General features: G+C 46.0%; 1 protein-coding gene across 1 annotated transcript in view; it reads left to right on the top strand.

The window, feature by feature from the left end:
- The window catches only part of LOC124026778 (ATP-binding cassette sub-family C member 12-like), a 24,889-nt gene extending 24,037 nt beyond the window's left edge, over nt 1-852 (top strand). Inside the window, exon 8 of the mRNA XM_046339521.1 lies at nt 132-852. Within this exon, the coding sequence (XP_046195477.1) occupies nt 132-224 (93 nt within the window). The 3' untranslated portion in view covers nt 225-852. The remainder of the gene's footprint in view (nt 1-131) is intronic.
- Nucleotides 853-14,309: the final 13,457 nt, after the last annotated feature.

Below are 14,309 nucleotides of genomic sequence, written 5' to 3'. Positions count from 1 at the left end.
TGTGTGTTCTGTGTGTGTGCGTGTGTTCTGTGTGTGTGTGTGTGTGTTCTGTGTGTGTGCGTGTGTTCTGTGTGTGTGTGTGTGTGTGTTCTGTGTGTGTGTGTTCTGTGTGTTCTGTGTCCACCTGGCAGGTGGTTGAGTGTGACAGTCCAGAGGTCCTGATGCAGAGACCAGATTCTCAGTTTGCAGCTCTCCTGACTGCAGCCAACACCGTCAACACATGAGCCTGGACACACTCCCATCTGTAGTCTGGACACACCCCCATCTGTAGTCTGGACACACCCCCATCTCTAGTCTGGACACACCTCCATCTGTAGTCTGGACACACCTCCATCTGCAGTCTGGACACACCCCCATGAGTCTGGTCACACCTCCATCTGCAGTCTGTACACACCCCCTTGAGTCTGGACACACCTCCATCTGCAGTCTGGACACACCTCCATCTGCAGTCTGGTCACACCCCCTTGAGTCTGGACACACATCCATATGCAGTCTGGACACACATCCATCTGCAGTCTGGACACACATCCATCTGCAGTCTGGTCACACCTCCATCTGCAGTCGGGACACACATCCATCTGCAGTCTGGTCACACATCCATCTGCAGTCTGGACACACATCCATCTGCAGTCTGGTCACACCTCCATCTGCAGTCTGGACACACATCCATCTGCAGTCTGGTCACACATCCATCTGCAGTCTGGACACACATCCATCTGCAGTCTGGACACACCTCCATCTGCAGTCTGGACACACCTCCATCTGCAGTCTGGTGACACCTCCATCTGCAGTCTGGTGACACCTCCATCTGCAGTCTGGACACACATCCATCTGCAGTCTGGACACATCCATCTGCAGTCTGGTGACACCTCCATCTGCAGTCGGGACACACTTCCATCTGCAGTCTGGTGACACCTCCATCTGTAGTCTGGACACACCTCCATCTGCAGTCTGGTGACACCTCCATCTGCAGTCTGGTGACACCTCCATCTGCAGTCGGGACACACTTCCATCTGCAGTCTGGTGACACCTCCATCTGTAGTCTGGACACACATCCATCTGCAGTCTGGTCACACATCCATCTGCAGTCTGGTGACACCTCCATCTGCAGTCGGGACACACTTATATCTGCAGTCTGGTGACACCTCCATCTGTAGTCTGGACACACATCCATCTGCAGTCTGGTGACACCTCCATCTGCAGTCGGGACACACTTCCATCTGCAGTCTGGTGACACCTCCATCTGTAGTCTGGACACACCTCCATCTGCAGTCTGGACACACCTCCATCTGCAGTCTGGACACACCTCCATCTGCAGTCTGGACACACTCCCATCTGTAGTCTGGACACACCTCCATCTGCAGTCTGGACACACCCCCATGAGTCTGGACACACCCCCATGAGTCTAGACACCTCCATCTGCAGTCTGGACACACCCCCATGAGTCTGGTCACATCTCCATCTGCAGTCTGGTCACACCTCCATCTGCAGTCTGGACACACCCCCATGAGTCTGGTCACACCTCCATCTGCAGTCTGGACACACCCCCATGAGTCTGGTCACACCTCCATCTGCAGTAACACCATTATGAAACAACAAAACAGCAGTAACACCATTATGAAACAACAAAACAGCAGTAACACCATTATGAAGTGACAAAACAGCAGTAACACCATTATGAAGTGACAAAACAGCAGTAACACCATTATGAAGTGACAAAACAGCAGTAACACCATTATGAAGTGACAAAACAGCAGTAACACCATTATGAAACAACAAAACAGCAGTAACACATTATGAAACAACAAAACAGCAGTAACACCATTATGAAGTGACAAAACAGCAGTAACACCATTATGAAACAACAAAACATCAGTAACACATTATGAAACAACAAAACAGCAGTAACACCATTATGAAACAACAAAACAGCAGTAACACCATTATGAAACAACAAAACAGCAGTAACACCATTATGAAACAACAAAACAGCAGTAACACCATTATGAAACAACAAAACAGCAGTAACACCATTATGAAGTGACAAAACAGCAGTAACACCATTATGAAGTGACAAAACAGAAGTAACACCATTATGAAACTACGAAACAGCAGTAACACCATTATGAAGTGACAAAACAGCAGTAACACCATTATGAAGTGACAAAACAGCAGTAACACCATTATGAAGTGACAAAACAGCAGTAACACCATTATGAAGTAACAAAACAGCAGTAACACCATTATGAAACTATAAAACAGAAGTAACACCATTATGAAACTACGAAACAGCAGTAACACCATTATGAAACAACAAAACAGCAGTAACACCATTATGAAACAACAAAACAGCAGTAACACCATTATGAAGTAACAAAACAGCAGTAACACCATTATGAAACTATAAAACAGCAGTAACACCATTATGAAGTGACAAAACAGCAGTAACACCATTATGAAGTGACAAAACAGCAGTAACACCATTATGAAGTGACAAAACAGCAGTAACACATTATGAAACAACAAAACAGCAGTAACACCATTATGAAGTGACAAAACAGCAGTAACATCATTATGAAACAACAAAACAGCAGTAACACATTATGAAACAACAAAACAGCAGTAACACCATTATGAACCAACAAAACAGCAGTAACACCATTATGAAACAACAAAACAGCAGTAACACCATTATGAAACAACAAAACAGCAGTAACACCATTATGAAACAACAAAACAGCAGTAACACCATTATGAACCAACAAAACAGAAGTAACACCATTATGAAACAACAAAACAGCAGTAACACCATTATGAAACAACAAAACAGCTGTAACACCATTATGAAACAACAAAACAGCAGTAACACCATTATGAACCAACAAAACAGCAGTAACACCATTATGAAGTGACAAAACAGCAGTAACACCATTCTGAAACAACAAAACAGCAGTAACACCATTATGAACCAACAAAACAGCAGTAACACCATTATGAACCAACAAAACAGCAGTAACACCATTATGAACCAACAAAACAGCAGTAACACCATTATGAACCAACAAAACAGCAGTAACACCATTATGAAACTACAAAACAGCAGTAACACCATTATGAAACAACAAAACAGCAGTAACACCATTATGAAACAACAAAACAGCAGTAACACCATTATGAAGTGACAAAACAGCAGTAACACCATTATGAAACTACAAAACAGCAGTAACACCATTATGAAACAACAAAACAGCAGTAACACCATTATGAAACAACAAAACAGCAGTAACACCATTATGAAGTGACAAAACAGCAGTAACACCATTATGAAACTACAAAACAGCAGTAACACCATTATGAAACAACAAAACAGCAGTAACACCATTATGACAAAACAGCAGTAACACCATTATGAAACAACAAAACAGCAGTAACAACATTATGAAACAACAAAACAGCAGTAACACCATTATGAAACAACAAAACAGCAGTAACACCATTATGAACCAACAAAACAGCAGTAACAACATTATGAACCAACAAAACAGCAGTAACACCATTATGAAACAACAAAACAGCAGTAACACCATTATGAAACAACAAAACAGCAGTAACACCATTATGAAACAACAAAACAGCAGTAACACCATTATGAAGTGACAAAACAGCAGTAACACCATTATGAAACAACAAAACAGCAGTAACACCATTATGAAACAACAAAACAGCAGTAACACCATTATGAACCAACAAAACAGCAGTAACACCATTATGAAACAACAAAACAGCAGTAACACCATTATGAAACAACAAAACAGCAGTAACACCATTATGAAACAACAAAACAGCTGTAACACCATTATGAAACAACAAAACAGCAGTAACACCATTATGAACCAACAAAACAGCAGTAACACCATTATGAAACAACAAAACAGCAGTAACACCATTATGAAACAACAAAACAGCAGTAACACCATTATGAAACAACAAAACAGCAGTAACACCATTATGAACCAACAAAACAGCAGTAACACCATTATGAAACAACAAAACAGCAGTAACACCATTATGAAACAACAAAACAGCAGTAACGTGTATTTGATTCACAGCACTTTGTCTCGTATTTGATTCACAGCACTTTGTACTTTATACGATTCCCAGCAGGTTAACACGTTGTCTTTTATATGATTCCCAGAGATCATGGGATTGTTTGTGGATGAGTCAGAGAATATGTAACTCTTCCATCTAATTCACACGATTGTGTTATTTGATTTACAATATCCAAAATACTTGTTATAATCATGCTGTATTACCTCAATAAAGCACAACTCAAACTTGGAAAGACTCATATTTTAACTTGGAACAACGAACGAACTACAATCATTAGATCACTTGAGGTGACCTGATTCTACAGAGCTGGTGTCATTAGAACACTAGAGGTGACCTGATTCTACAGAGCTGGTGTCATTAGAACACTAGAGGTGACCTGATTCTACAGAGCTGGTGTCAGACCACTAGAGGTGACCTGATTCTACAGAGCTGGTGTCAGAACACTAGAGGTGACCTGATTCTACAGAGCTGGTGTCAGACCACTAGAGGTGACCTGATTCTACAGAGCTGGTGTCAGACCACTAGAGGTGACCTGATTCTACAGAGCTGGTTTCATTAGAACACTAAAGGTGATCTGATTCTACAGAGCTGGTGTCATTAGAACACTAGAGGTGACCTGATTCTACAGAGCTGGTGTCATTAGAACACTAGAGGTGACCTGATTCTACAGAGCTGGTGTCAAACCACTAGAGGTGACCTGATTCTACAGAGCTGGTGTCAGATCACTAGAGGTGACCTGATTCTACAGAGCTGGTGGTCAGATCACTAGAGGTGACCTGATTCTACAGAGCTGGTGGTCAGATCACTAGAGGTGACCTGATTCTACAGAGCTGGTGTCATTAGAACACTAGAGGTGACCTGATTCTACAGAGCTGGTGTCATTAGAACACTAGAGGTGACCTGATTCTACAGAGCTGGTGTCATTAGAACACTAGAGGTGACCTGATTCTACAGAGCTGGTGTCATTAGAACACTAGGGGTGACCTGATTCTACAGAGCTGGTGTCATTAGAACACTAGAGGTGACCTGATTCTACAGAGCTGGTGTCATTAGAACACTAGAGGTGACCTGATTCTACAGAGCTGGTGTCATTAGAACACTAGAGATGACCTGATTCTACAGAGCTGGTGTCATTAGAACACTAGAGGTGACCTGATTCTACAGAGCTGGTCTCAGTAGAACACTAGAGGTGACCTGATTCTACAGAGCTGGTCTCAGTAGAACACTAGAGGTGACCTGATTCTACAGAGCTGGTGTCATTAGAACACTAGAGGTGACCTGATTCTACAGAGCTGGTGTCAAACCACTAGAGGTGACCTGATTCTACAGAGCTGGTGTCAGATCACTAGAGGTGACCTGATTCTACAGAGCTGGTGTCATTAGAACACTAGAGGTGACCTGATTCTACAGAGCTGGTGTCATTAGAACACTAGAGGTGACCTGATTCTACAGAGCTGGTGTCAGACCACTAGAGGTGACCTGATTCTACAGAGCTGGTGTCAGACCACTAGAGGTGACCTGATTCTACAGAGCTGGTGTCAGACCACTAGAGGTGACCTGATTCTACAGAGCTGGTGTCATTAGAACACTAGAGGTGACCTGATTCTACAGAGCTGGTGTCATTAGAACACTAGAGGTGACCTGATTCTACAGAGCTGGTGTCAAACCACTAGAGGTGACCTGATTCTACAGAGCTGGTGTCAGATCACTAGAGGTGACCTGATTCTACAGAGCTGGTGGTCAGATCACTAGAGGTGACCTGATTCTACAGAGCTGGTGGTCAGATCACTTGAGGTGACCTGATTCTACAGAGCTGGTATCATTAAAACACTAGAGGTGACCTGATTCTACAGAGCTGGTGTCATTAGAACACTAGAGGTGACCTGATTCTACAGAGCTGGTGTCATTAGAACACTAGAGGTGACCTGATTCTACAGAGCTGGTGTCATTAGAACACTAGAGGTGACCTGATTCTACAGAGCTGGTGTCAGACCACTAGAGGTGACCTGATTCTACAGAGCTGGTGTCAAACCACTAGAGGTGACCTGATTCTACAGAGCTGGTGTCATTAGAACACTAGAGATGACCTGATTCTACAGAGCTGGTGTCAGACCACTAGAGGTGACCTGATTCTACAGAGCTGGTGTCAAACCACTAGAGGTGACCTGATTCTACAGAGCTGGTGTCAGACCACTAGAGGTGACCTGATTCTACAGAGCTGGTGTCATTAGAACACTAGAGGTGACCTGATTCTACAGAGCTGGTGTCAGACCACTAGAGGTGACCTGATTCTACAGAGCTGGTGTCAAACCACTAGAGGTGACCTGATTCTACAGAGCTGGTGTCAGACCACTAGAGGTGACCTGATTATACAGAGCTGGTGTCAAACCACTAGAGGTGACCTGATTCTACAGAGCTGGTGTCATTAGAACACTAGAGGTGACCTGATTCTACAGAGCTGGTGTCATTAGAACACTAGAGGTGACCTGATTCTACAGAGCTGGTGTCATTAGACCACTAGAGGTGACCTGATTCTACAGAGCTGGTGTCAGACCACTAGAGGTGACCTGATTCTACAGAGCTGGTGTCATTAGAACACTAGGGGTGACCTGATTCTACAGAGCTGGTATCATTAAAACACTAGAGGTGACCTGATTCTACAGAGCTGGTGTCATTAGAACACTAGAGGTGACCTGATTCTACAGAGCTGGTGTCATTAGAACACTAGAGGTGACCTGATTCTACAGAGCTGGTGTCATTAGAACACTAGAGGTGACCTGATTCTACAGAGCTGGTGTCATTAGAACACTAGAGGTGACCTGATTCTACAGAGCTGGTGTCATTAGAACACTAGAGATGACCTGATTCTACAGAGCTGGTGTCAGACCACTAGAGGTGACCTGATTCTACAGAGCTGGTGTCAGACCACTAGAGGTGACCTGATTCTACAGAGCTGGTGTCAGACCACTAGAGGTGACCTGATTCTACAGAGCTGGTGTCAGACCACTAGAGGTGACCTGATTCTACAGAGCTGGTGTCAGTATAAACCTCCGTACTGTGAGGGATAAAGTGGACTGGCGGTTCTGATCGCTGGTCATCAACAGTTTGCAGTAGTGCACCTCTGCACTCTCAAGCAATGTTTATGATAGACCTGTTGTGGCTCGGCTGGTAACATTGTGGTTCTAGCAAAGCCAATGTTGTGACTTCAATTCTCGCAGGGATTACATACACACACAATCAATGTATTCTCCCACTGTACTGTAAAGCAAATCAAATGTATTTATAAAGCCCTTCTTACATCAGCTGATATCTCAAAGTGCTGTACAGAAACACAGCCTAAAACCCCACAAACAGCAAACAATGCAGGTGTAAATCCCTTTGATATAAGCATCTCATAAGTAATATAGACATCATGACTGATTCTTGTTACTGTCCCAAAATGGCACCCCATTGGCCTCTGTTTATAAGTTGTACACTATAGGGTGACATTTGGGACTATCCCATAGTGTCCTGTTATACTATACTACCTGAAGTTTCACCGATTGACCACCAGGGGTCACTGCCTCCCTTCAAATCTATTGTAGTGTGTTGCAATAGGATTGCATCATGTTCAGATGGCAAGTGATGAAACGAGCTGTAATGTGTTGATGTATTGAAGTGTAAAGCACACAGCATGGTGGTTGAAGAAGAGAGAAGAGTTGTACCAGGAACTCTATTGAGTTCAGCATCACATTCTGGGATCAGCCACAGGGAACTCTTCTCCTGAATCCAGCATCACATTCTGGGATCAGCCACAGGGAACTCTTCTACTGAGTCCAGCATCAGATTCTGGGATCAGCCACAGGGAACTCTTCTACTGAGTCCAGCATCAGATTCTGGGATCAGCCACAGGGAACTCTTCTACTGAGTCCAGCATCACATTCTGGGATCAGCCACAGGGAACTCTTCTACTGAGTCCAGCATCACATTCTAGGATCAGCCACACTTGGGAACTCTTCTACTGAGTTCAGCATCACATTCTGGGATCAGCCACAGGGAACTCTTCTCCTGAGTTCAGCATCACATTCTGGGATCAGCCACACTTGGGAACTCTTCTACTGAGTTCAGCATCACATTCTGGGATCCGCCACAGGGAACTCTTCTCCTGAGTCCAGCATCACATTCTAGGATCAGCCACACTTGGGAACTCTTCTACTGAGTTCAGCATCACATTCTAGGATCAGCCACACTTGGGAACTCTTCTACTGAGTTCAGCATCACATTCTAGGATCAGCCACACTTGGGAACTCTTCTACTGAGTTCAGCATCACGTTCTGGGATCCGCCACAGGGAACTCTTCTCCTGAGTTCAGCATCACATTCTGGGATCAGCCACAGGGAACTCTTCTACTGAGTCCAGCATCAGATTCTGGGATCAGCCACACATGGGAACTCTTCTACTGAGTTCAGCATCACATTCAGCCACAGGGAACTCTTCTCCTGAGTTCAGCATCACATTCTGGGATCAGCCACAGGGAACTCTTCTACTGAGTCCAGCATCAGATTCTAGGATCAGCCACACTTGGGAACTCTTCTACTGAGTCCAGCATCAGATTCTAGGATCAGCCACAGGGAACTCTTCTACTGAGTCCAGCATCAGATTCTAGGATCAGCCACACATGGGAACTCTTCTACTGAGTTCAGCATCACATTCAGCCACAGGGAACTCTTCTACCTAGTTCAGCATCACATTCAGCCACAGGGAACTCCCACATGTCATCTATGTAGTGATCTGTAAACAGGCTCCTCTATGTCTTTAGTATGAGCCTGCACACAAGAGGTCACTGTCCAGGAAGGCTGAAGAGGCTGAAGGGCAGGAGGACCATTTTCACAGGCTTTGATTGAGATATTGAGACTGTTGTCTAGATCAGCATCGCTGTTGCAACTCTCGTTTCTCTACGTCCTCACAAATAAACAAAAACAAAAAACTCTTTAGAAAGTTGACATCCCAACATTTACACACATTAGACACGGTTTTAAACAATAATAACCATTTAAACAGCTTTCAAAACCAATACTCACAGATCCTGATGTAAAACACTATGTGTTTTTTTTACTATTTCCACCTAATTTCAATGACCAGAGCCAAGACAAACGTGTGATTTCTAGTCCCTGAGCTGTTTTACAAACCCCTGTTGGGCTAAAGATTCATTCAACTTTTATAAAACACTCTCCCTGTCTCCTCTGCGGGCTGGTTGAACTGTAAATCATTGACCAATATGAGTCTCTTATTCTGAGCTGTGTATTACAGTTGGCCTGCAGAGAGTCTTTCCAAACATTCTCTGGAATGGACAAGGCCTCAGCATTGTATCTCTGTGTCCTAATTGGCACCATATTCCCTATATAGTACACTACTATAGACCAGAGCCCTATTCCCTATATAGTGGTACTACTATAGACCAGAGCCCTATTCCCTATATAGTGGTACTACTATAGACCAGAGCCCTATTCCCTATATAGTACACTACTATAGACCAGAGCCCTATTCCCTATATAGTGGTACTACTATAGACCAGAGCCCTATTCCCTATATAGTACACTACTATAGACCAGAGCCCTATTCCCTATATAGTACACTACTATAGACCAGAGCCCTATTCCCTATATAGTGGTACTACTATAGACCAGAGCCCTATTCCCTATATAGTACACTACTATAGACCAGAGCCCTATTCCCTATATAGTGGTACTACTATAGACCAGAGCCCTATTCCCTATATAGTGGTACTACTTTAGACCAGAGCCCTATTCCCTATATAGTGGTACTACTATAGACCAGAGCCCTATTCCCTATATAGTACACTACTATAGACCAGAGCCCTATTCCCTATATAGTGGTACTACTATAGACCAGAGCCCTATTCCCTATATAGTGGTACTACTATAGACCAGAGCCCTATTCCCTATATAGTGGTACTACTATAGACCAGAGCCCTATTCCCTATATAGTGGTACTACTATAGACCAGAGCCCTATTCCCTATATAGTGGTACTACTATAGACCAGAGCCCTATTCCCTATATAGTGGTACTACTATAGACCAGAGCCCTATTCCCTATATAGTGGTACTACTATAGACCAGAGCCCTATTCCCTATATAGTGGTACTACTATAGACCAGAGCCCTATTCCCTATATAGTACACTACTATAGACCAGAGCCCTATTCCCTATATAGTACACTACTATAGACCAGAGCCCTATTCCCTATATAGTGGTACTACTATAGACCAGAGCCCTATTCCCTATATAGTGGTACTACTATAGACCAGAGCCCTATTTCCTATATAGTGGTACTACTATAGACCAGAGCCCTATTCCCTATATAGTGGTACTACTATAGACCAGAGCCCTATTCCCTATATAGTGGTACTACTATAGACCAGAGCCCTATTCCCTATATAGTGGTACTATTATAGACCAGAGCCCTATTCCCTATATAGTGGTACTACTATAGACCAGAGCCCTATTCCCTATATAGTGGCACTACTATAGACCAGAGCCCTATTCCCTATATAGTGGCACTACTATAGACCAGAGCCCTATTCCCTATATAGTGGTACTACTATAGACCAGAGCCCTATTCCATATATAGTGGTACTACTATAGACCAGAGCCCTATTCCCTATATAGTGGTACTACTATAGACCAGAGCCCTATTCCCTATATAGTGGTACTACTATAGACCAGAGCCCTATTCCCTATATAGTGGTACTACTATAGACCAGAGCCCTATTCCCTATATAGTGGTACTACTATAGACCAGAGCCCTATTCCCTATATAGTGGTACTACTATAGACCAGAGCCCTATTCCCTATATAGTACACTACTACAGACCAGAGCCCTATTCCCTATATAGTACACTACTATAGACCAGAGCCCTATTCCCTATATAGTACACTACTATAGACCAGAGCCCTATTCCCTATATAGTACACTACTATAGACCAGAGCCCTATTCCCTATATAGTACACTACTATAGACCAGAGCCCTATTCCCTATATAGTACACTACTGTAGACCAGAGCCCTATTCCCTATATAGTACACTACTATAGACCAGAGCCCTATTCCCTATATAGTACACTACTATAGACCAGAGCCATATTCCCTATATAGTACACTACTATAGACCAGAGCCATATTCCCTATATAGTACACTACTATAGACCAGGGCCCTATTCCCCATATAGTACACTACTATAGACCAGAGCCCTATTCCCTATATAGTACACTACTATAGACCAGAGTCCTATTCCCTATATAGTGGTACTACTATAGACCAGAGCCCTATTCCCTATATAGTACACTACTTTAGACCAGAGTCCTATTCCCTATATAGTGGTACTACTATAGACCAGAGTCCTATTCCCTATATAGTGGTACTACTATAGACCAGAGCCCTATTCCCTATATAGTACACTACTATAGACCAGAGCCCTATTCCCTATATAGTGGTACTACTATAGACCAGAGTCCTATTCCCTATATAGTGGTACTACTATAGATCAGAGCCCTATTCCCTATATAGTGGTACTACTATAGACCAGAGCCCTATTCCCTATATAGTGCACTACTATAGACCAGAGCCCTATTCCCTATATAGTGGTACTACTATAGACCAGAGCCCTATTCCCTATATAGTGGTACTACTATAGACCAGAGCCCTATTCCCTATATAGTGGTACTACTATAGACCAGAGCCCTATTCCCTATATAGTGGTACTACTATAGACCAGAGCCCTATTCCCTATATAGTGTTACTACTATAGACCAGAGCCCTATTCCCAATATAGTGGTACTACTATAGACCAGAGCCCTATTCCCAATATAGTGGTACTACTATAGACCAGAGCCCTATTCCCTATATAGTGCAGTACTATAGACCAGGGCCCTCTTTCCTATATAGTGCACAACTTTAACCAGAACCCTATTCTATATATAGTACACTACTTTAACCAAAGCTCTATTCACTATATAGTGCACTACTTTTAACAAGAGCCCTATGGTCCTTGGTCAAAAGTAATTCAGTTAGGGAATCAAGTGCTGATTGGGAAGCAGTCACTCAGAGACAGGAGGATAGTGGCCTGTTAGTCCAGTCCACTCCCCAGTCCACTCCCCAGTCCACTCCCCAGTCCAATCCCCAGTCCAATCGCCAGTCCCATCCCCAGTCCAATCCCCAGTCCAATCCCCAGTCCAATCCCCAGTCCCATCCCCAGTCATATCCCCAGTCCACTCCCCAGTCCACTCCCCAGTCCCATCCCCAGTCCACTCCCCAGTCCAATCCCCAGTCCAATACCCAGTCCCATCCCCAGTCCAATCCCCAGTCCAATCCCCAGTCCAATCCCCAGTCCAATCCCCAGTCCCATCCCCAGTCCCATCCCCAGTCCAATCCCCAGTCCCATCCCCAGTCCAATCCCCAGTCATATCCCCAGTCCACTCCCCAGTCCAATCCCCAGTCCACTCCCCAGTCCAATCCCCAGTCCAATCCCCAGTCCCATCCCCAGTCCAATCCCCAGTCCAATCCCCAGTCCCATCCCCAGTCCCATCCCCAGTCCAATCCCCAGTCCCATCCCCAGTCCAATCCCCAGTCATTTCCCCAGTCCACTCCCCAGTCCAATCCCCAGTCCACTCCCCAGTCCAATCCCCAGTCCCATCCCCAGTCCAATCCCCAGTCCAATCCCCAGTCCAATCCCCAGTCATATCCCCAGTCCACTCCCCAATCCAATCCCCAGTCCAATCCCCAGTCCCATCCCCAGTCCCATCCCCAGTCCCATCCCCAGTCCAATCCCCAGTCATTTCCCCAGTCCACTCCCCAGTCCAATCCCCAGTCCACTCCCCAGTCCAATCCCCAGTCTCATCCCCAGTCCCATCCCCAGTCCAATCCCCAGTCCCATCACCAGTCCCATCCCCAGTCCAATCCCCAGTCCAATCCCCAGTCCCATCCCCAGTCCCATCCCCAGTCCAATCCCCAGTCCCATCCCCAGTCCAATCCCCAGTCATATCCCCAGTCCACTCCCCAGTCCAATCCCCAGTCCACTCCCCAGTCCAATCCCCAGTCCAATCCCCAGTCCCATCCCCAGTCCAATCCCCAGTCCAATCCCCAGTCCCATCCCCAGTCCCATCCCCAGTCCAATCCCCAGTCCCATCCCCAGTCCAATCCCCAGTCATTTCCCCAGTCCACTCCCCAGTCCAATCCCCAGTCCACTCCCCAGTCCAATCCCCAGTCCCATCCCCAGTCCAATCCCCAGTCCAATCCCCAGTCCAATCCCCAGTCATATCCCCAGTCCACTCCCCAATCCAATCCCCAGTCCAATCCCCAGTCCCATCCCCAGTCCCATCCCCAGTCCCATCCCCAGTCCAATCCCCAGTCATTTCCCCAGTCCACTCCCCAGTCCAATCCCCAGTCCACTCCCCAGTCCAATCCCCAGTCTCATCCCCAGTCCCATCCCCAGTCCAATCCCCAGTCCCATCACCAGTCCCATCCCCAGTCCCATCCCCAGTCCCATCCCCAGTCCCATCCCCCAGTCCCATCCCCAGTCCACTCCCCAGTCCAATCCCCAGTCCCATCCCCAGTCCCATCCCCAGTCCAATCCCCAGTCCCATCCCCAGTCCACTCCCCAGTCCAATCCCCAGTCCCATCCCCAGTCCAATCCCCAGTCCACTCCCCAGTCCAATCCCCAGTCCCATCCCCAGTCCCATCCCCAGTCCAATCCCCAGTCCAATCCCCAGTCCCATCCCCAGTCCCATCCCCAGTCCAATCCCCAGTCCACTCCCCAGTCACTCCCCAGTCCACTACCCAGTCCACTCCCCAGTCCAATCCCCAGTCCAATCCCCAGTCCCATCCCCAGTCCCATCCCCAGTCCAATCCCCAGTCCAATCCCCAGTCCCATCCCCAGTCCCATCCCCAGTTCCATCCCCAGTCCAATCCCCAGTCCACTCCCCAGTCACTCCCCAGTCCACTACCCAGTCCACTCCCCAGTCCACTCCCCAGTCCAATCCCCAGTCCAATCCCCAGTCCAATCCCCAGTCATATCCCCAGTCCACTCCCCAGTCCCATCCCCAGTCCAATCCCCAGTCCAATCCCCAGTCCCATCCCCAGTCCAATCCCCAGTCCAATCCCCAGTCCAATCCCCAGTCCAATCCTCAACTCAAACCTCAGA

Source organism: Oncorhynchus gorbuscha, unplaced genomic scaffold (genome assembly GCF_021184085.1).
Source record: "Oncorhynchus gorbuscha isolate QuinsamMale2020 ecotype Even-year unplaced genomic scaffold, OgorEven_v1.0 Un_scaffold_2830, whole genome shotgun sequence".
Taxonomy (NCBI): Eukaryota; Metazoa; Chordata; class Actinopteri; order Salmoniformes; family Salmonidae; genus Oncorhynchus; species Oncorhynchus gorbuscha.
This window is presented reverse-complemented; position numbering and strand designations above follow the sequence as displayed.